Consider the following 22867-nt stretch of genomic DNA (forward strand, 5'->3'; position numbering starts at 1 on the left):
CGGAAAGCCACTTTCTACCATAGTAAGTGGGAGGGTATGCTGAAGGTCAGAGTCAGGGGAAAGTGAATGAATCCTGTAATCCTCGGGGGGGGGGGTGGAGGGGGGGGGGGGCTTAATATGTATGATTGCCGAAGATATTCGGATAGCATACGTAGAAGGCCTATATGGTTTCGTCTATTTCATCTAGTCCCATGTGTGCCTCCATAGAAATGCAGGTTGTTTGGTCAAATTTAACCAGAGATATGGGGGCTAATGAAGGCTTAAGAAGGGAAGTTCCTCCTCTAGGGCTGCATGGAGCAGAGCTCTCTCTTGACCCTTCTTGTAATTGGGATCTGCTGGAGGGGGCCTTCCTCGGAAGGCTGTTGTCACTTCCACCTGGAACTATGGTTCAGGGCATAAGGAGGGAATTAAATCTGGTTTCCTTGAATTTGCTGGCGAATTTCCGTGTGCTGAGATTTCTCAAAAAGCTATTGTATGATAGCCACGCTCTAAAGGTCTCTAGATTGTTGTAAAGAAACGCTTGATAGCGAAAGGAGGTGGACAAGTGAAGCAGCGGCCATAAGTGATGTAAAAAGTATGCATTCTCTTTGGGGCACAATTGAAACTTGGTCTCCTTTCGCCAGTAAACCGGCTCTGAGAGAATCTTTAGGAAAGATTGGCAGTTCTTGGGGGCGTGGCCGAACCGAGCTGCAAGATGGCCACCGTGTAACGGGGCTCTGCCGGCCGAACGCTAAATCCGTCAGCCCATCCGTCTTGTGCCCTACATTCCGAGAAGAAAAGCTGCAGCGGGAGATGCCTAGCCGCAGGGACAGCGACTATTTCTATTCCGGCTGAGAACGGTGGCGGCGATCCGGAGCTACGACGGCGTGCTGTTCTTGCCGCTGGCCTGCGGCGTCCCGGACGGCGTCCTCCGCTACGCGACTCCCCGGTCGCAGGCCGAGGGCTGACGCGCGCGCTGAGAGGGCCGCGATCGCTGGCGGAGGAGAAACTATCCTGCAGTCGTCGAGCTCAGTGCCAAAAAGTGAATCCCTGGTAGGAGATAACTGCCTGACCTGCGAGGCTTAAGGAGGTGCGGGCGGGGCTGCCCGATCGGCTGATAGTGCCGCGACAGCGACGACGCGGACTGGACTGCTGCCTGCGCCGGTGCTCCTGGCGGTGGCGATCGGTGTCTGCGGCGCCCCCGGGGCAGTGGCCGCTTGCCTCCTGCCAGAGTGTAGAGCCGGGCTGTCGGACCGCGGGGAACCGCGACCCGGTGGGTACACATCGGCCGTCGGGGGCCCAGAGGCGGTGAATGTGTGTGGCGCGCCGGAGGACGTCGCGAGTGGAGGCCTGGGAGCTGACGATTTGCTGTGGGCCTTGCAGAGGCGACGGGGCCCGGCGCGGGCCTGCGGGCGAGGGACGAAGAGGACCTGCTGGGCCTGGCTTGCGGGGGTGCTCTCTGGTGGCGGAGAGTGCAACAAAGGAGATCACGCGGAGAGGTGGACTGAGGGCCCGACCGCCACGTGGGTTTGACCGGGACCCGGAGCCTGCGGCGCTCCCCTTTTGGCCCCCCCACCGGTGGCCCCATAGCTGCACAATGGGGAAAACGGATGCCAAGCAACGGAAGCTACAGTTTGAAAAACAGAGTGCCCGGAACGCAGAGGCTGACCCGGTGTCGCAGACGGTGGTCCCTGAAACACAAATGGAACCGACGCAGGACGAAGAGGTAAAAAGTATGTTCCGTGACCTAAAAGGCTGCCTCAAGGAAATCGATGGTAAGCTTGACTCAATGGCCCGGCGACTTGACGGCATATCGCACAAAGTGGACCAACATGAGGAGAGACTGACGGCTGTGGAGGCGCGGATTGCCGAATGTGAGGAGGGCCAAGGAGACACCCAGGAGAAACTACTTCGCATGGATAAGGTCCTTGAGGTGATACGGGGGCGCAATGAGGATTTGGAAGCCCGCTCCCGCCAAAACAACGTAAGAATTATTGGTATTGCAGAATCCACAAACATTGGTACTATGGAGCAATTCGTTGAGGGCATGTTCCGCGACTTGTTTGGTGATGCCCTGTCGGCCATGTTCCAGGTCGAGCGAGCGCACCGCACGCTGGGCCCACGTCCGGTGCCGGGAGCACCGCCACGCCCGACACTTGCCCGAGTCCTCAACTACCGGGACAGAGACACGATATTGCGGCTGGCACGGGAGCGAGGTGAGCTAACATTCCAGAATATGGCCGTATCCTTATTTCCTGACTTCACGCAAGCTGTACAAGCTGCGAGGCGTAAATTCCTACCGGCTAAAAAACTCTTCCAGAAGGTGGGGACTAAATATGCCATGCTTTACCCTAAAAAAGTTGCGGATTCACCATAAAGGGAAGCCAATGGTCTTCACGGCGGCGACGGAGGCGCTCAAATTTGCGAGACAGGTGGAACGATCGCAACGGGAACGGCGAGACGATCAGGAGACTCCCCCGATGAGCCAGCTAAGTGATATTGAATAGAAGGGGCATAATTATGTGGACCTCGTGGACATGAGTGGCGCTGGGCTGACTATAAGAGTGATTGTTAAAGGTACCACTTATGGGTGCCTTTAGGAGTCCTTGAGCATGGGGGATTTGGCGGGGGCGGCACGGGATGGTTGGACTAGATGCGGACACTATCTCTGACATTTGGCAGAACACCGTAGGGTGAGAGCCGCTGGGTCTACCCCGCTGTAAGCAGACAGACTACGTACGTAAAGGGCGGAATTGTTCGGCCACCCTGTCACTTTGAGACAGGGGAGTATGCCGGTGACCCCCACGCCCTTGCAGGGATGATTCCCGTGATATTGATGCAGGAAAGTTATTGTTGGGGAGGGTGGGGGGGGGGGAAAATGTATCTCAACCTAATTGGGGGTTGGAGTGGGTGGAGGGGGGGGGGTCTTGGGTATTGTTGGGTGGTTTTGTTACACTGCACTACTTCACTACAGAACTGAATGATGATGTAGCCCTGCCAATGGCCGCTGACATGTGGGTGGTGATTGTGAGACATGCTGCGCGTGGGTTTTCCCTGCAGGCCCCGAACAGGGGGCCGCTGATGACCAAGCTGCTGCGTAGGACACACCATTATGTACCCCCCTGACCGCGCTGCGCTGTCTTACATGGAATATTCAAGGTCTTAATGATCACCGCAAGATACGCTTGACCCATGCCCATTTGACACGTCACCATATTGACGTCTGTTTCCTACAGGAAACGCACCTGACGAAGGGAGCCAGTGAGAAGCTTAGACATGCTAGGTGGGGCGAAATACACACCTCCGGCTACTCCAACTACTCCAGGGGAGTGGCTATTTTAATTCGAAGGGGCCTGCCCTGGCAAACGGTCAAGGTACATGCCGACACGGAAGGGCGCTACATAATACTGCTGGGGAAACTATTTCACATGCAGGTCACACTAGTTAACACGTATGGTCCAAACACGGACGATCCTGGTTTTTTCCGTCACGTCTGGCACAAGGCACAGTCGCTAGGGGAAGGTGCATGCATGTGGGGCGGAGACTTCAATGTGGTACTTTTCGCTGGACCTGGACAGGGAGGGGGCTGCTCGCACTCATCACCCGCACGTGGCTGAGCTTCTCCGTGGCCTAATGGCGGACTATAATTTGTTAGACTCGTGGCGAGTGGTGCATCCAGCGGTTAGGGAGGGCACCTGCTTCACCCCACACAGAGGAGCCTGGTCCAGGTTGGACTTTTGGCTCCTAACCCCACAGATACATGCATGGGTCTCAGAGGTTACTCACAGGGCGCGCACCCTCTCCGACCACTCCCCAGTGGAGCTGACGCTAGACGTCCCACAACCGTATATAACGCCCTTCAAGTGGCGATTACCGGCGCACGCCCTGTCAGACCCGGTGTTTCGGGAAGAAGTACACCAACACATAATAGACTACTTTGAGCAGAATACTGGCTCGGTGGCGTCGGTGGGAACCCTGTGGGACGCGTTCAAGGTAGTGATCAGAGGTCACTGCATTGCGGGGCAGGCCAAAGTACTGAAGGCCGTCAGGGGTACGCTAAAGCGGCTGGAGGATAGTCTACATGCTCTGGAGGTGCAATACTGCTCGGACCCCTCGGAGGCAACATTGGCGGCAACGCGCACCACACTCACGGAATACCAGACTGAGGCAGACAGGGAAGTAAAGTTTTTGACTAAATATGCGGTAGCCCGACGCTATGGGGAGGGAGACCGCCCGGGCAGAACGCTCGCCCTACTGCTGTGATCGCAGAGACCACCCCCCTTCATCTCCTCAGTGGTGACGTCGGGAGGTGGACATGCTTATACTCCGCCGGAAATCCTAGACGCATTCCGGACTTTTTACAAAGACTTATACCATACCCGGGGAGCTCCTCCGCTGGCGGAGCTGTCTGGCTACTTGGATACGATCCAACTAATATGGTTCAATGCGCACCAAAAGGGATATTTCGATCGCCCTTTCGAGATAATGGATGTTAGGGAGGCAATCGGCTCCTTGGCAGCTGGGAAGGCGCCGGGGCCGAATGGCTTACCAGCGCAGTTTTATAAGGAATGCGCGGATCTCCTGGCCCCTAGACTATTGGCAGTTTATGCTGAGGCAGTGGAGGCGGGCATACTCCCAGACTCGATGAGAGAGGCTATCATTATTGCCCTCTTGAAACCGGACAAAGATGCCCAGCAATGTGATTCCTATAGGCCACTGTCTTTAATAAATACTGATGCAAAGATTTTTGCGAAAATGCTCGCAGCGCGACTGCAGCCGGTGCTGCCACTTATGATACGCCCAGATCAATCAGGCTTTGTGCCGGGCCGCTCGACGTCCCATAATCTTCGGACTCTCTTTGGGGTGCTACACTATTTAGCCCCACATGTCAAGGCCGTGGTGGTGCTGCTGGACGCCACGAAAGCGTTCGATTCCCTGGAGTGGGGGTTCCTGTTCCCCTTGCTGCAGCGCATGGGGGTGAGTGAGGCTTTTATTTCTTATATTCGCTTACTGTATACTAACATCACAGCTCGCGTGAGAGTAAATGGGCTTATCTCTGCGCCTTTTGCTATTAGCAGGGGTACGCGGCAGGGCTGCCCCCTATCACCCCTGCTGTTTGCTATTGCTACAGAACCCTTGGCAGCCCGACTCAGACAGCATCACGCAGACAGGGGCATTGGTTATTCATCAAGGGCATTAACCGTCTCCCTATATGCAGATGATATTACTCTATATGTGATCGACCCGCAGGAAAACCTCTCCCCCATGACAGGGGAACTGCTTGACTATGGCCGGCTGTCAGGAGTGACCATAAATTGGGAGAAGTCGGTCATTCTCCCTCTGACGACCGGGACGCCCCGATTCGAGCCGGACTGCCCACTGAAGTGGGCTGACGGACCGGTGAGATACCTGGGGATCTGGATAAGTGCGGACATGCAGCAATTGTGGTCGGAGAATTATGGGCGAGTGCTGGGATGGATTGAGGAGAGGGTCGGCCGATGGAAGCATCTGCCCCTCTCGCTGGCGGGACGAATTGCAGTGGCCAAAATGGTCATCCTACCTAAGGTATTATATCTATTTGGGAACATCCCGCTGCCCCTGACTGCTAGTTTTTTGCGCCGAGTGCGCTCACAGATGATAGAACTGGCATTGGGGGAAAAACAGCAGAGGGTGGCGTGGGAGACCCTCACTCTCCCGCAGCGACAGGGGGGCCAGGCGGCGCCGGATTTCACACTCTATGCCTACTGTGCGCAGGCACAATTTTTGCATTACTGGGTGCACCCCACACCGTTTCAGCCACATGTGGCAATAGAGAGGGACAGAGCGGCTCCGCTGCGGCTGTTTATACGCCACACAGGCGGAGATGCACGGAAATCGACCCGATACATGCACTTAAGTGGGCCTGGGATGGGCTGAGGCGTAGAGCCGGAATGGACCTTCTGTACACCAGGTCGATGCCTCTACGGGGAAATCCGATGTGGCCCCCGCTGCAGAATATGCGAACCGGGGAGCGGGCTGCGGCGCGCGGCCTTCACACAGGGGGGGATTTGTTCCCGGGTGATGCCTTCCTCACGCAGGAGCAGATGTGTGGTGCGGACGCCCAGACGATGCTTGACACGCTACTTTACTGTCAGCTTCGCCACACATGTCAAAAGCTGTTTCCTACATTTCCGGCACCGCTACCGGATTTACTTGCCCTGGAGACCGTGCTGACTGTGGACTCAGGGCGCCGGCTCGTAGCTCGATTGTACTTGAGCATGCAAAATTGCCATCCTATAGTGATCCCGGCGGCGCGTCGCATGTGGGCCGCGGAACTGGGGACCGAAATCATTGATGAGCACTGGGATTTATGTTGTAAGCTACTTGAGATACTATCCCCCAACTACAGGCTTCGCCTGATTCATTTCAAATATATCCATATGACATACCGCACCCCTAGACGATTACACCGCATGGGCTTGAGGGATACAGATGATTGCTGGCGCTGCCACGCACGAGGGGCTACTTTCTTACATATGGCGTGGGACTGCCCCACATTAGCGTCATTCTGGGTCAGGGTGAGGAAATAATATGCACAATCACTGGCCTACTGATCCCATGTACACCACAAACTGCATTGCTGGGCATCTTACATATGATCAAACCCAAGCACCGGAAGCTACCAGCAATGCTACTTTTGCTGGCCAAACGACAAATTGCATTGCACTGGGGGGTTGCTACGTCACCTAGCGTTAGAGAATGGGTAAGAAGCGCTGTATATTGCCAGTCACAGCTGGCTGTCTACTGGGAGCTCCTGCCTATGCGCTCGCGGCCGAGGGATATATGGGCGCCCTTCACGCACTGGTTGGCGCAGACTACTCTCCAGGCGCTGTAATCTCATACTCTGAGTTGGTATTGGCGGGGGACGGATACAGGTTCGGTTGACTGTGGGACATATTGAAGTATTCCTATGATCTGGAGAGAGTGCGGAGGGGGGGGATGTGGGGCTGGACGGGACAGGCCTATGTTATTACGGCTTATTAATAAGGTGAATGTCAATCCTATTGCTGACGGAGGGCTGATGGGAGCTTATGTCATTAATAATCTATTAAGTATACGTGGCAGTGAGAAGTGTTACTTTGTTTATGTTGCTCAAAAATGCTAATAAAAATAATAATAAAAAAAAAAAAGATTGGCAGTTCTTTGGACCTGGCTTATATGAGGGAGAAACCCTCGATCAGTCTCATATCAGATTTTCTTGGCATGCATACGGTTTTCCCCTATTTTGCTCACGTACCAGACCCTAGGCTACGTAATGAAATTTTAAAAGTGAGAGTAGGGTGCAACCCAATCTTTTCAACCCCGAAATGATACAAGTTGTCCGGGATATTAATGGATTTTGCACATGCTCCCTGAATGAGAAATGTTCCTTTTCTCATGTACTTATGGACTGTGTTTTTTTATATTCCTGGCTGTATCAAGTTTTTAAGACCCCTGTTTTGAAAATATTAATCATTCTCAAGGTTGGAGGTAATAGGGCTTCTATCCAAAATGCGTTATTTTGATGTTGCAGTAGGAATTGCCCATTTTATATTTACTGTTCAGTAGAGTTTTAAGAATGGGTTAGAATAAGTTGCGCTGATCAGGGGGCTCTGTGGGTATTACGACGATATTCTATTGTCGTTTAAAAAAAAAATGTTTTTTGGACAAGGTCTCAATAAACATTTGTACCTTCCAAAGCAGCAGTGTTCATGGCATGCAGTAAAGCCCGGTGACGCCTGAGATGGCGCACTGTTGGCGTTGTTGAGCCTCGCACCTCGATGGCGCCCCCCTCTGACGGTCCTGAAATGTCTCTTGTCCCCTCAGGTCCTATTCCTACTACGTGGAGGTGTCCATGGACGAGCTGGACTGGGTCCGCGTCATCGACCACTCCAAGTACCTGTGTCGCTCCTGGCAGAAGCTCTTCTTTCCCGCCCGCGTCTGCCGGTGAGTGCAGTTCTGGACTCTCGCGCTGTCTTGAGAGGCAGATGTATCCTCCCACGTGTGTCCCATAGGCTTGTGCTTCAGTGTGACTTCCTGTATCCCCATGCGCAGCCTGTCATTCTACATGTAGACGGTCTGGTAACCCGTGCCACAGTATGTATTGAACCAGTATTGTGCTACCTGACTGCTTGTTCTCTCGATCATGTATGTTATTATATCAGCCGCTTCTAATTCGTCAGGTGGACCCGACACAGTATGATATAAAAAAGACATACAGGTTTGAACGTTATGGCAGTGCTGCAGTGTTCATTGTTGTACTGTCTGTACAGTACACAGGGGTTATTGAGGTGACCGGACATATGGTTGCTGTGGGTCTGCTGTCTGCTTAGAATTATACAGTGCTTAATTTTGTCAGTCACCACATGGTGGCGCTATGCGTCTATTTATTTAGAAGAGCGCGTCAATGGAGAGTTCCATTGTCTTAATATTGTTTAACACGCATTTGCAACGCAATCGGTCGCGCATTACTGAAAGTTTGAGCTATTGGCGTCACAAATAATAATGCAACGCTAACCGCTCAAACTTTCAGTAATGGGGAGGCTATTTATTGTATTGCACATGCAGGTTTATCAAGGAAACCTAGCATCTCACTCAACTTGCGAGACGAAAGCGACCATACATGCTTGGCAGTCCCGCCCCAACTGGAACACCTGAATGGGGAAGCAAATGCGGCCACAAGCACCCCTCAGCGGTCGTTATAGCAAGACCCCGCTTTGTAAGTGACTATATTGAAGTTTTTTACACAGTCGGGTCTTATCTTACCAACCTCGCTCATGTCTTTATTTTAACTCCGTCCTCTGGGTAGGGTTGCCGGCAGGGCTCGAGTCGGGGTACCACGCGGGTGGACGGCGTCCCCCCACTTATTTTACCGGGTTTTTACCGGGTGGACGCCGTCCACCCTGCCCAAAAGATGGAGCCGGTACCCGAGCCTGCGCGCGCGCTCAGCACTCACCAAACCTAACCTTCTATTGTCGAGAGAGGGCGAACAGAGCTCTTTAACCCCTTCCCCGCTCATGACGGAACCGTTCCGTCATGAGCCACGGTTGCCGTGTGCTCATGACGGAACGGTTCCGTCATGACACGACCGTTGGCGGCCGCTCCGCCTACGCGGCGCTGTTTCCCCGCCTGTGCGGGGGGACAACGCAAATGGGCGGAGTCATGACGGAACCGTTCCGTCATGAGCACAGCTCAACCGTGGCTCATGACGGAGCGGCTCCGTCATGAGCACAGGCCCACCGCGCTGCCCCCCTGCCCCCCCCAGCGCTGCAGCGGAATGTCCGCAGCAGCGAAGGGGTTAAGTTGTTTCACGTTGATGGAGCCGTTCAGTATACAGACGGGCGCTCGTGGCCGTATATTAGAAAAGGTCAGTATGTGTTTATGCATTTCAGACGGAGACCGGCAAATTTACTGTGGGCAATAAATACGCACCGAACAAGCGCATCTTTAATTTCCCCGCTCCTTTGAGTGTCATTACGGTGACTAATTCCAACGTAAACATTCTCCTTTTCCCTTTGAACCTGCCTCCATCGCCTTCTAACCTTTGTTAATTAGTGGGGACTCCATCTCGTGACGTCACTTCCGGCTGTGAGGTCACTTCCGGTGACACCACCTAACTTGGAGCGTCCCCCCACTTCTTTTTTTAGGACTTGTGCCCTGGGTTGCCGACAGAGAAACAACAGGAAGCGAGGGAGGGGGCACATTACGGCATGGTGTAAACATAAAAGACGGATTAGGTAGTGTGCGTCGGATGCAACGGAAGCCTCCTTCTGTTATGACTAAAGCAAGGAGGACTGCCCGGGGTAATTCTTCATTACCAACAGGCCCGGCTCCAGGAATTTTTATTTGGGTGGGCAAAGGGTGCATTTGGGTGGGCCACTGCGGGCTCGATTTGTCGCTTGTTTGTCTAGCCAGGCCTGCTTCAGGGCCCTCCTTTATCTCTTCTTAGTCTTACAAGGCCCAGTAAAACACACTCTTTTCCAAATCTCTTTCTAAATATTATCACTCTCAAAAAGTGTTTCTTCCATGTAATGTTCCTTTGATGGGAAGAGGAGGTTTCTGAGGTGGGAGTATCAGGCAAGTGACACTTGTCGGGCTCCCTCTGTGCGAGCCTTCAGGGAGAATCCCTCTTCATTACTACCTCCACCTGACCCCGGACTCTGCAACGCACTCCCTTACAGGCTCCATCTGTGCAAGCCTTCAGGGAGAATCCCTCTTCATTACTACCTCCACCTGACCGCAGACTCTGCAACGCACTCCCTTACAGGCTCCATCTGTGCGAGCCTTCAGGGAGAATCCCTCTTCATTACTACCTCCACCTGACCGCAGACTCTGCAACGCACTCCCTTACAGGCTCCATCTGTGCGAGCCTTCAGGGAGAATCCCTCTTCATTACTACCTCCACCTGACCCCGGACTCTGCAACGCACTCCCTTACAGGCTCCATCTGTGCAAGCCTTCAGGGAGAATCCCTCTTCATTACTACCTCCACCTGACCGCAGACCTCGCAACGCACTCCCTTACAGGCTCCATCTTTGCGAGCCTTCAGGGAGAATCCCTCTTCATTACTACCTCCACCTGACCCCTGACTCTGCAACGCACACTTCCTTACAGGCTCCCTCTGTGTGAACCTTCAGGGAGAATCCCTCTTCATTACTACCTCCACCTGACCGCAGACTCTGCAACGCACTCCCTTACAGGCTCCATCTGTGCGAGCCTTCAGGGAGAATCCCTCTTCATTACTACCTCCACCTGACCCCGGACTCTGCAGCGCACTTCCTTACAGGCTTGATTATCCACTACTCCTCTCCAGTGCACCTTATCTCACAGCTGACCTTGGGCCCCAGCCCCATATTAGGCACCATTGGGCTCCACTTTCATTTTTCCCGGAAAAAACATTAGTAAAATCACCTTCAAACTTAAAACATTGAATATAGCGGTAAATATAATTAGCCATGCACTTTAAAGTATGTTCCACAGTAGCCCTTATGACCCGACTGCTAATTAAATAAACAAAAACAGAAAGGCCATGACAGGGCCGGCTTCAGCGCTGATGCAAAAGTCTTTTTTGGCACCGCACCAATAACCTCTTTCTCCGTAAATAACCTTTACTACCACCTTCCACCAGTGCCCCTCGTCCCTCCATGGCCCCCGCTATTGACCTCCTCCTCGGATTCCCTCACTGCCACCCTCCACTAGTGCCCCTCATCTCTCTGTAGCCCCTCCCCCTCGTGACCTCCTCCTCGGATTCCCTCACTGCCACACGCCACTAGTGCCCCTCATCTCTCTGTAGCCCCTCCCCCCTCATGACCTCCTCCTCAGACTCCCTTACTGCCACCCTCCCAACAGTGCCCCTCATCTCTCCCTAGCTCCCCCCTCCACCCCATGACCTCCTCGGATTCCCTCACTACCACCCTTCACCAGTGCCCCTCATCTCTCCCTAGCCCCCCCCTCCACCCCATGACCTCTTCCTCGGATTCCTTTACTGCCACCCTCCACTAGTGCCCATCATCGCTCCATAGCCCCTCACCCTATTGACCTCTTCCTCGGATTCCCTCACTGCCACCCTCCAACAGTGCCCCTCATCACTCCATAGCCCCTCCCCCTATTGACCTCTTCCTCGGATTCCCTCACTGCCACCCTCCAACAGTGCCCCTCATCGCTCCATAGCCCCTCCCTCTATTGACCTCTTCCTCGGATTCCCTCACTGCCACCCTCCAACAGTGCCCCATAACTTTACGTAGCCCCTCTCTCATATGCATTTCATTTGTTGTACAGCTCTACTCATATCAGTGTAGTGTGTGTCAGTACTTTTCACCACGCACACATTATACAGGGACAATGAATCCTACAAGTATATAAATCAGTCTACAGGGAATGTCACATAAGCCAATGAGGATTACAAGGTATATGAATCACATGTCATCCATACTGGTGGGCAGTATATTTTAAGAGGGTTTGGTCTCGGGAAACAACCTTACGATTTAAAGAGTATTCCATGGGGGTCAGCTTTACTGATAAAAATATATATCTGCCCGAAATACTCATTTTAGCAACATTAAAATAATGAAAGACTGGGGAAGTTCTAACTATATCAGAAAAAAAGCAAAGTTCTAACTATACCATTCATGTTTGTATGCAGCTCTTTGGTGACAGTTCATTGGTCACTGTCCTATGTTAGGATTGTAACTTCTGAACTGCAAGTAGCACAAGGATCTCTGTGACAAAGGCAGTAACCCACTGAGCTTCCACATAAAATACAGTTCATCTACATTTAAAAACTACTAACAGACAAATGTTTGCTGTCCAGCAGGATCGTTAATCACCAGCGTTATCTGGGCATTTTGTATTGTCTTATTGTTGTCCTGCATCGGCCATGATAATGATAAAAACTGTTTAAGTGAAGCGCACACGAAGTCTGTGTCCTGCTGGGCCTGTGCAGATTTTAAAAAGAAAAACAAATAGTAACACATTCTCCTACCTACTCTGTTAGTCAAACTTTGTGTCACGGACTGATGTGATAAGCAGCTGCAGGGGTCAGGAAAGGTGACAGGAACAAAGAAACTTCTTTTCTCCTGCGCTGCATAGAAAAAGAAATATCCACGCAGCAGAACATTGTCCCCTTTGCCATGTGGAGATGAAGGGGTGAACAAATAAACAAAGCCTCGTTAACATGTAAATGGTCTTTTAAAGACCTGTGAAGTACTCGGGTGCGGCTGCGATAAGCTCTAAAACGGTCTGTGTGTGCGCACCCGGGAAGCTGTCTCGGCCCGGGCTGACACGCACGACGTGTGCTTTGCGCGCCTGCCTTCAAGCCCTCACTGCGAGGGCCAAGGCTCCTGTTTGGGTGGGCCTGGCCCACCCGGCCCACCCGCTAGAACCGGGCCTGATTACCAAACGTGTCTCTGACCTATGCTAAGCCTTAGTGCAGAGCTCCCCCAGCTGAGAAGCAAAAGAGAAACAAGAGCCAACTCAGAATTAATATCTTCTTTTTCTGCAACACAAACAACCTTAGTATTGCCATTTATTAGCACTTTAGAAAGAAGTGTTACTATTACCAAATGTAGAAAAACGACATTTATCGACCATGGAAGAGTGAATTGCAGAGTGGACCCTGCAAGATTTCAAATCCGAAGCGTTTAAAAGAGAAACATGTCCAGTTAATCTTTGTTACAAAATAGTTCTGTGTCGACTCCTTGCGTGTTGGTTCCCCTATTAGTCTGTTTTAATGCTTAGATGTGTATATTATTTAGGGCGAAAAAGGTTCGTATATTTTACAAAATACCGGCTTTTTGGTTGATACAGTGGTTTAACGCACTGCAACGTTTCAGGAGCACTGTAAAAGGAGAACAACTAACCAGGGGAGGGGACACCTTTTGCATTTCATTACATTACACCAGCTCCCCCCTTCAGAAAAGGCACCCTTATGCATGAAGCACCTGGCTTCCAAGCACACGTGGGCGATGCCTCCGATTCCCCGCACCTCTGCCAGGCTTCACTAAGAAGACAAAAACAGGCAAGCGCTCAAGTTATCGCTGCCCAAAGGGAGAAACCAGCTTACAAACCAATTACTGTGAGCAACTCAAGAAAACATATTTCACAAATGACATTGCCATTATGATAGATGACAGCAGAATGCAGCCCGAGACAGTTATGAGCATTTTTTAACCTGGTAATTAACAACGCAAGTTCTGGTGAATGCACAGAAAAAGAATTAAGGGGGATTCCTACAGTCTTCAGACACTAGGAAGGAGAGGATGTGGCCTTATGGCCAGAGCTTCCGACTTTGGAGCTGAGGAACCAGGTTCGGGCCGGGGCGATGCGTCAGCTCAGCATCCTGTGATCTGAGATCTCCCCGTGCCTACCAAAAATGAATGTGTCCTTGTATAATGTACCTGGTGCTCATCTAAAGCGGTGCAGTACCTTCAGGTCGAGTTTGCCCTATATACATCTACAAATAACAAACAAGACTAGAGGCGGGATAGAAACAAATGGAGGAGAGAGGGGACCACGAAGCACACCGGCACAACAAAGGCAGCTGGAATGAAAACGCAGGTATGGGAGCAACAGCGGGTGCTGAAGATAGGACCAAGATACAAGAAATTCAAGCAACCGGTGAGGTGAGGGCAGAAACAAAAAGTAGTGCTCTAACACAAAACATATGGGCATTAGTGAAAGGATCGGAGTAGCAGGGTCAGTCGCCAGGGCGGTAACAAACCAGCCACAAGGTGGGACAAATGCACACGGTTCACCAATCATACCAATGGAATTTCTAAAGGCAGAGCCAGCCACCAATAAAAAAGTAGTGGGCGTGTGTGGGTGGGTTCAAACCTCACTAAGCGATTTCACTAAGCCTCACAGAGCAGTGCATGCACGCTGACTCAGGCTCGACCGAAACAGGACGTCGAGCTAGGATGTCCAGGCCTCTCTACAAGTTGAGGTGCCCTGGAATAGTCCAAAATGTCCCATTTTGTGAGTAAGGCCGCTAGTAGTTAATGCTGGTGCTAGCATTCGCAGTAACAGCCACAGCTGCGGGTGGCGTCAACTGCAGCAGACATCTGTGAAGTACCATGTGCCTTTTTTATGTAAATAAATCAGCCACCACTAAGCCCTTCAGTGTTTCACAGACATCACCCCTGTTTGTTCTCTTTGCTGATGTCTGAGATCGGACTCACTGGTTCCCTTTGTGAAAGGTGGAGGAATTCTGCTGCCTGCGTCATTCCTGTGGATAGGGTTACGGTCGGCTGCGGTGCCTCTCCTATTTCAGGTGTTGTATTACCTGTCTGAGACATTTCTATAGCCGTTGTATTGTTTTTAATTTAACTGCATGGTTCTCAAAGTCACTGGCTGTATTCAACCGATTTCCAAATGATGTCTAAACGCGAACGCTGCAGTGAAGGTCTGCCTGCTCCCAGTGCAGTTCAATAATATACATCGGGGCGCTCAGTTCTCTTTTCTAACGCGAGCAGGCCTTCCTACATTGAGCCAGAGCCCGCTGCAGCTGCGCAGTAGGCATCGGCGATGCCTGTCTCCCACGAGTCTGATGGCTGCAGGGTGTCTGACATGTAAGGTGGCTGATAGTGAGGACGTCCAGTCCAGGGCGTGGACGGCGTAGTGCGACATGGGGGCCGCTTTCAAAGGGTCCTCGATCGGCAGCTCCAGCCCAGACACTGGCAAAAGGCTAGAACTTAACGATCATAAAGCTAAGGAGGTAGGCGAAGGGTTCATGGGAATGAATGCCCTGGGTAGCTGAATTGTCAGGGCCATGGGCACTACTGTGGTGTTTGGTTACATCCCCCGTGTTCTAGGTAGTGTTTCAGGATCATGTTTCCGGTCCTACCCCGATATTGGTTGAATTTAGTCTAATTACTTAAGTTAGGTCCTTGTTTGGTGACTGCTAGGAAATAATCATTTTCTGGTTTCTTCAGAGAAAATATCAGTGGCAGCCCAGTTTGAGAATTAAAGCACTACACACTACGCCACACTGCCTTTCAGACTCCACACTGCCAGCTACAGAAAGCATTCTCCCAGGTGGATTTATTTCACACCTCTCCCCGCTTCTGGCTGTGAGTCATGAGCCCAATAGGTCTGGGCTGTAAACCAAGTGTATGTACACGAAAGTAATTGGCAAATTAATTGTGTGCTCTTGTAGTCACCATTCAGGCGCGCATTAAAGGAGCTCAGGGCCTCGATAAAGTTTCAGTGGCTTCTAATCTCAGCAAACCGTGCTGTAGGCGTCTTCAGCTGAGGTTACAGCACACATGAAATAATTAGTGCACTGCTGGATAATTCTGTCAGACATGTTGTCATCTCGAAGCTGTTACTTAACATTGTTCCAGTAGCACCTTGGGAAAAGATTCCACTGCACCCCAGGCACGGATTGATCTCTCGTCAAGGCTTTCAGCATCTTTATAGAGTCCTATCCCAAGCGCCAGCGATCAGCAACGCTGAGACAACTTACCCATCACATACACAGACAGGTCTTAAGCTGCTGTGTTTAATGTTTAAGTGGCACGCAGTCTTCATTAGCACCCTGGGCAGGACGAGGAAGCTGGAAGGGCAGGGGCCGGGCAGGGCCTTTAACTTAACCGTTACAACAAACAAATGATGGACGGAATGCTGACAATGCAGACATTCTCCCCCAGTCAAGAGATCTGGGTTAAATCCATCGTTCTTTTGCCCACTACGCCACCCCAGTTCAGACATGGCCATATGCAAATCAGTCTTGACCCTGTGCCTCATGGGAACAGTCCAGCCCGAACTGCCAAGCCATGTCTTCCCTGGACCGGAATCAAGCATCCTAGGACCGGTTTCTGGCTATCAGCCGTCATCAGCCAGGATAGCTTGACTCCAGTGGCGTAGTGAGCACGGGTCCCACGTCTGGGAATACCCATCCCACTTAGGGCGAAAAGCGTTACAACAAACAAATGATGGACGGAATGCTGACAATGCAGACATTCTCCCCCAGTCAAGAGATCTGGGTTAAATCCATCGTTCTTTTGCCCACTACGCCACCCCAGTTCAGACATGGCCATATGCAAATCAGTCTTGACCCTGTGCCTCATGGGAACAGTCCAGCCCGAACTGCCAAGCCATGTCTTCCCTGGACCGGAATCAAGCATCCTAGGACCGGTTTCTGGCTATCAGCCGTCACAAGCCAGGATAGCTTGACTCCAGTGGCGTAGTGAGCACGGGTCCCACGTCTGGGAATACCCATCCCACTTAGGGCGAAAAGCGTTACAACAAACAAATGATGGACGGAATGCTGACAATGCAGACATTCTCCCCCAGTCAAGAGATCTGGGTTAAATCCATCGTTCTTTTGCCCACTACGCCACCCCAGTTCAGACATGGCCATATGCAAATCAGTCTTGACCCTGTGCCTCATGGGAACAGTCCAGCCCGAACTGCCAAGCCATGTCTTCCCTGGACCGGAATCAAGCATCCTAGGACCGGTTTCTGGCTATCAGCCGTCATCAGCCAGGATAGCTTGACTCCAGTGGCGTAGTGAGCACGGGTCCCACGTCTGGGAATACCCATCCCACTTAGGGCGAAAAGCGTTACAACAAACAAATGATGGATGGAATGCTGACAATGCAGACATTCTCCCCCAGTCAAGAGATCTGGGTTAAATCCATCGTTCTTTTGCCCACTACGCCACCCCAGTTCAGACATGGCCATATGCAAATCAGTCTTGACCCTGTGCCTCATGGGAACAGTCCAGCCCGAACTGCCAAGCCATGTCTTCCCTGGACCGGAATCAAGCATCCTAGGACCGGTTTCTGGCTATCAGCCGTCATCAGCCAGGATAGCTTGACTCCAGTGGCGTAGTGAGCAAGGGTCCCACGTCTGGGAATACCCGTCCCACTTAGGGCGAAAAGCGTTACAACAAACAAATGATGGACGGAATGCTGACAATGCAGACATTCTCCCCCAGGCAAGAGATCTGGGTTAAATCCATCGTTCTTTTGCCCACTACGCCACCCCAGTTCAGACATGGGAACAGTCCAGCCTGAACTGCCAAGCCATGTCTTCCCTGGACCGGAATCAAGCATCCTAGGACCGGTTTCTGGCTATCAGCCGTCATCAGCCAGGATAGCTTGACTCCAGTGGCATAGTGAGCAAGGGTCACTACGCCACTGGAGTCAAGCTATCCTGGCTGATGACGGCTGATAGCCAGAAACCGGTCCTAGGATGCTTGATTCCGGTCCAGTGCAGACAAGGCTTGGCAGTTCGGGCTGGACTGTTCCCATGAGGCACAGGGTCAAGACTGATTTGCATATGGCCATGTCTAAACTGGGGTGGTGTAGTGGGCCAAAAAACGATGGATTTAACCCAGATCTCTTGACTGGGGGAGAATGTCTGCATTGTCAGCATTCCGTCCATCATTTGTTTGTTGTAACGCTTTTCGCCCTAAGTGGGGTGGGTATTCCCAGACGTGGGACCCGTGCTCACTACGCCACTGGAGTCAAGCTATCCTGGCTGATGACGGCTGATAGCCGGAAACCGGTCCTAGGATGCTTGATACCGGTCCAGTGAAGACAAGGCTTGGCAGTTCGGGCTGGACTGTTCCCATGAGGCACAGGGTTAAGACTGATTTGCATATGGCCATGTCTAAACTGGGGTGGTGTAGTGGGCAAAAAAACGATGGATTTAACCCAGATCTCTTGACTGGGGGAGAATGTCTGCATTGTCAGCATTCCGTCCATCATTTGTTTGTTGTAACGTTTAACTTAACCCCGGCCTGCCCTATCGTGACATAATGTACGGCTAGGCCAGGGCCCTGGGCATAGTCTAATTTTCAGATTGTGGAGCCGGAGCTACCACGGTGACCATCACGCTGCCACGCTTGGCTCAAGAAAAAAAATAGCACCATTGGTTTGGCAATAGGCTACACTCATTTACTTAACACTTACGATTAACTGGTGGTGGGTGGCCGGTGCACTGCCTATATTTAACTGATAGGCCTGGTTCTGCTGCCTGCTCTCGACGTCTTTGGGCTGACCTGGCTAATCCGCTTCTGACTCGTGTGGTGCGGGCGTGCCGGAGCGTGGCATTCTGAAAACAAATCTGTGCAAGCCGCCTGCCGCACAGCCCCTACCCCACAGAAACCAAATCCAGCCCAATCGGTGTCCCGCCCTGCGCCCGCCCCTTGGCAACACTGAACTAAGGGCTGCCTCTGCGCCGCCAAAAGCAAATTCGCAATGCACATGCGATTTGGATATTGCAATTATGGTTAAACCAGTCTGAGTTGGACCAGTAATGAATCATATCATGTGAATCTTGGCTCTCACAGCCGCAACACTCTTCACTGGGAGTCACTCCGGAGACAAACAAGTACAACACTTTCTGCCCGAGTCAGTGAGGTAAATATATCATCAATGCCATATGACGTGCAAATGTGTGTAGACCCGCCCCTGATAAATAAGTGCTGGTGCTCAGCACCGGCACAAATTAAGCACTGCATTTTTGGCCATTGTATTTAATACAGCAAAAGTGATTTTTTGTACTATTATTCCTTAAGAGCCAGTGAAAACAGAGATCTTACAAATAATGTTATCCATACACATAAAACTGGGAGCAGCAGCAGTGTGCCTCAGCCATGCCTGCGAGAGAGCAGCCGTCGACGGCCGGAAGCGCCGAGCTCGTACCCATTCAATGATTGGCTTCTCGGCAGAGATTACCAACACTGCTGGAGAGGATGGGAATTTATTTATCATTCTTCTCATAGCGCTTCTTGATAGAGTAAGGTTTCAGTGCGCTTTACAGTGTTAGTAATGATGAAAAGGCGAACGACAAAGGGTACTCTTTTTTGCAGTTTGTATATGGTGCGAACTCCACCCAAAAGGGTTGGAGCTCTTTACACGAGGACCTGTTGCATTACACAAGCACATAATCACTTTAGGATGCAATCATTTTGTTTTTATTCTTTCAGGCACTTGGAGATTAAGTAATTTTTCACGCGATCACAGGATAGTGAGCTGATGCCGAGATTCGAACCTGGTGCCCCAGTTCCAAAGTCGGCAGCTCTGACCATAGCGTCACATCTTGTTACCTTAGACGTGGCCATCCGAACTCTCAGCACTCTCTAGACCATGGGTACTCGCAAACATTTTCCTGGGGGCCCAAAAACGTGGCCTGTGGTGTGATCGAGGGTCGCATTGATGCCAGCAGGGTGGCCGGTGGGAGAAGGGCGGAAGGGGTGTTAGGTGGGCATCAGAGTCGCAAGCATGTACATCTAAAGGCCGAATTACACAATGTGAAACCAGAAAACCTGCGATTAATCCTGTCTACCTCGCTTGACCAAATTGTGTGACCCTAGGCAATTGTTTTATGTGACCTTACCTCTTTTTTCTTCCTTATCACATACAAGAGGACCTTGAAGTACTTGCCTTTAGGATGCGCACTTTTATTTAACAAACTATATAGTTGTCCATGTATAACACCGGCTACTCGGAGTGCACACATAACTGACTTGCCTCTTAGTTAACTATTTGCATTGTTGCCAGGGTAGGGGAAAGCATGGATGTTTCTAAATTCATGTTTACAAACTATCCCTTTAAAAAAAATACTTCTCAATGCCCTGATATAATCTGATATACTGAGGTGAAACGCTTCTGCATGTTAAAGAAATGCTTTTTTTGAGACTTTATCATATTTTCACACGTTTGTTGCATGATGTCTTTATAAATGAAGGTGTTCCTAAAGTTGAGTGATGCAGGAGAGCTTAGTTACTCCCCTTCTTTAATTTGTCATTCAAATAAATGCTTGCCCCTATATTTAACATCTTCCTCAGTGCTGTTGTGACCAGGGGGCCATCTGTAAAGGTCAGTAGGGCCGCATGCGGCCCCCGGTCCGTACTTTGAGTATCACTGCTCTAGACTGACCTCATGGTTCACTTTGGACTCCTTGATCCAGTCATCCCAAGAGTGATAATGGTTGTTCCTGATGACGTGCGTGGGGTTTATGGCTTAGTGGAATTAGGACACCATATTTACAGTCCTCGAGGGTAGCAGGTTGTGGGGTTTGGACCATATGATAGCAGTGACTTGTCACAGAAAAGCCAAGCACTGCATACCTCGCACATGGCCACTCCTACTGTAATGAAGCACACCACCACTTGTATAAGTTTGGAAGTATTCGGCCGCAGTTTTATTTGTTGAAACAGATTTACAGCAGGTGCTCCTATTGTTTTATTTGGGGCCATAAATCATTCTGCTTGCGGGTCATAAATCAATCACTGTCAAGGCATTTGTCATCCATGGTTAAGCATCATCATAATTCAAGCCATAAGACTAGTCGGGTCATCATAAATCAACTAGACTGGATTATTGCAGGGTTGTAATACTGTCCTAAATCGTGCTGCAAATAATTTTTTCCTTCTCTGTGGGTGGTTATCCCACTACCGCTTTTATGCTTAACTTGCTACCTTCGTGTGGTCTTCTGTCCGGCAGCCTGGGCTACAAGTGTCGTGTTTCGTGTACCCCTGCTCTCTGACTGCCTTACTCTGCTGTAAGGCATCCCAAGGTAAATAGGCTGGTCTGCCACCCCGCCGTGGTCAAACCCTCATTGAGCTCTTCTCCTTTACCGCTGACCCTTGATCACTGCGACAGTTTCTGTTGTTAGGTGTGGGTGGGTCGGGCTTCCTGACGCCGCGCTGCCCAACAGTATGGGACTCCGGCTGCTCCTTAAAAGCGCTTACCAGGGCAATCCTTTATGTGACTTTGCAAATCCACTCTCCCCGCCCCCCCCCCCCCCCCCCACCCCCACCCCCTCTTTTGGGCGAATTCTACTTCCGTCCTCCTCTTTTGCTGGTCACTTCCAGGACACCGCCTCACGTCAGGGCCTTGGCTTGGTTTACTGCTCCTGCCCCTCTAGGCACCCTCTGGGTGTGGGCCTCTGCCCGAAACAGTGACCTGATCGTGGGGAGGTAGGTGGCAGCCGTAAGAAGAGCAGACGTCTATGCCTCAGGAGCTCTTCTGCTGTGGTTGCACTCAGTGAAATGTGGCCTGAGCCTCTTGTGAGACTGATACTGCCTGCTAAGCTCTGGTCTGTCCAACAGTAGCAGCCTTATTCTCATAGATAAGGGGTGTGTATGTATGTATGTCTGTCGTAGGCTCGGGAGTGCTAGACAGTCGCGGCCGGCATGACTCACAGGTGAGGGGTGCAGGGGGTCATGCGGAGTTTAATTTAAAATAAATACAAAATATCGTTAACTTTCCTTCGCCTGCCTGGTGCCACGTCATCTCTGCTCCTCTCCTGAACAGGAAGCAGGCAGCCTTCCTCCCTCCCCAAAGCCAGTCACAATGCTGCAATGGCAGCGTTGTGATTGGTCGGGACGGCAACCAGCCTGGCGTCTATGGGGAGCCCATTTTCTCCATGTAGGCTGCATGGAGAAAAGACTGAGTGCGCATGACTGTTTGGTCGGCCCCAGAGAGCCGACTAGACAGTCAGCACCCTCAGCAGTGGGCAATCCACTCCTCCCCTGCCCTAGAGCACACCTGCCCACACCCAACCAAACCCTTCTGCATACTCGCAGGCGAAAAGCAGAAACATAAAATCGCATTTATAATACCATTTTATGTTTCTGCTTCTCGCACTGCGAGAAAGTAGTGGGGCGACGCTCCTCCGCCCACATTGAGGAGCCGGCCCTGCCAGGGCCAGATTTTGTGAATTGCCACACAACATACTGACCACCGGATGCATCTCATTGACGCGAGCCCCAGCATTTCTGGATTGTGGTGTATGTTGGGCACCTCTGCGCATCTTTTGTAGGTAACGAGCTCCTGTTGGCTAAAATAAATGGATTTTCAGAAAAAATAATGCAAAGCAAGAGTTGGCCACAAGGTGTCACTAGAGCTACACTTTTGGACTACAGTAAGCCGTAATGTTTTCCAAATGTGGTGGCGCACCGTGATTATTGGGTTAATCAGTAAGCTTTCTTCAATGTGCCGTGGCTGGGACTCGAGTCGTCAAGTGGCCTTTGCGCCTTAAGTTAGTATCCCTTCCGGTTTTACGGTAGTTGACGTTTAATTCGTACCGGAGGGGGGAGACGGTTCAACACATCGCCTGGACACCAGGAGCTTAGATTCTACAGAGCATTTCTCTTGTCCTGCGGTTTATTATACTCCGGCCCAATGGAATTATACAGCAAGACTGGGCCAAATTATACGGCAAGAAAAGGCAAATTATGCGGCATAATGCAGCATATTTTGTAATGGTATTACTTGTTTTCTTCCACATTTTTAAACGTAGTAAAGCTCTGTGGGCTTTGGATGCACCTCTTTAATACCAGTTTAACATCCAAATATAGCAATAGAGCAACGGAAAGGTGATCAGTCCAGCTTTGCAAAGGGCCTTCCACCGCGCTG

General features: G+C 51.2%; 1 protein-coding gene across 1 annotated transcript in view; it reads left to right on the forward strand.

Annotated features, from left to right (window-relative positions):
• Positions 1 to 22867, forward strand: part of BTBD9 (BTB domain containing 9) — a 702660-nt gene that overhangs the window by 161153 nt on the left and 518640 nt on the right. The window contains exon 6 of the mRNA XM_085610241.1: positions 7825 to 7944. Coding sequence (XP_085466367.1) covers positions 7825 to 7944 — 120 coding nt within the window. The remainder of the gene's footprint in view (positions 1 to 7824; positions 7945 to 22867) is intronic.

Source organism: Triturus cristatus, chromosome 6, assembly GCF_964204655.1.
Source record: "Triturus cristatus chromosome 6, aTriCri1.1, whole genome shotgun sequence".
Lineage (NCBI taxonomy): Eukaryota > Metazoa > Chordata > Amphibia > Caudata > Salamandridae > Triturus > Triturus cristatus.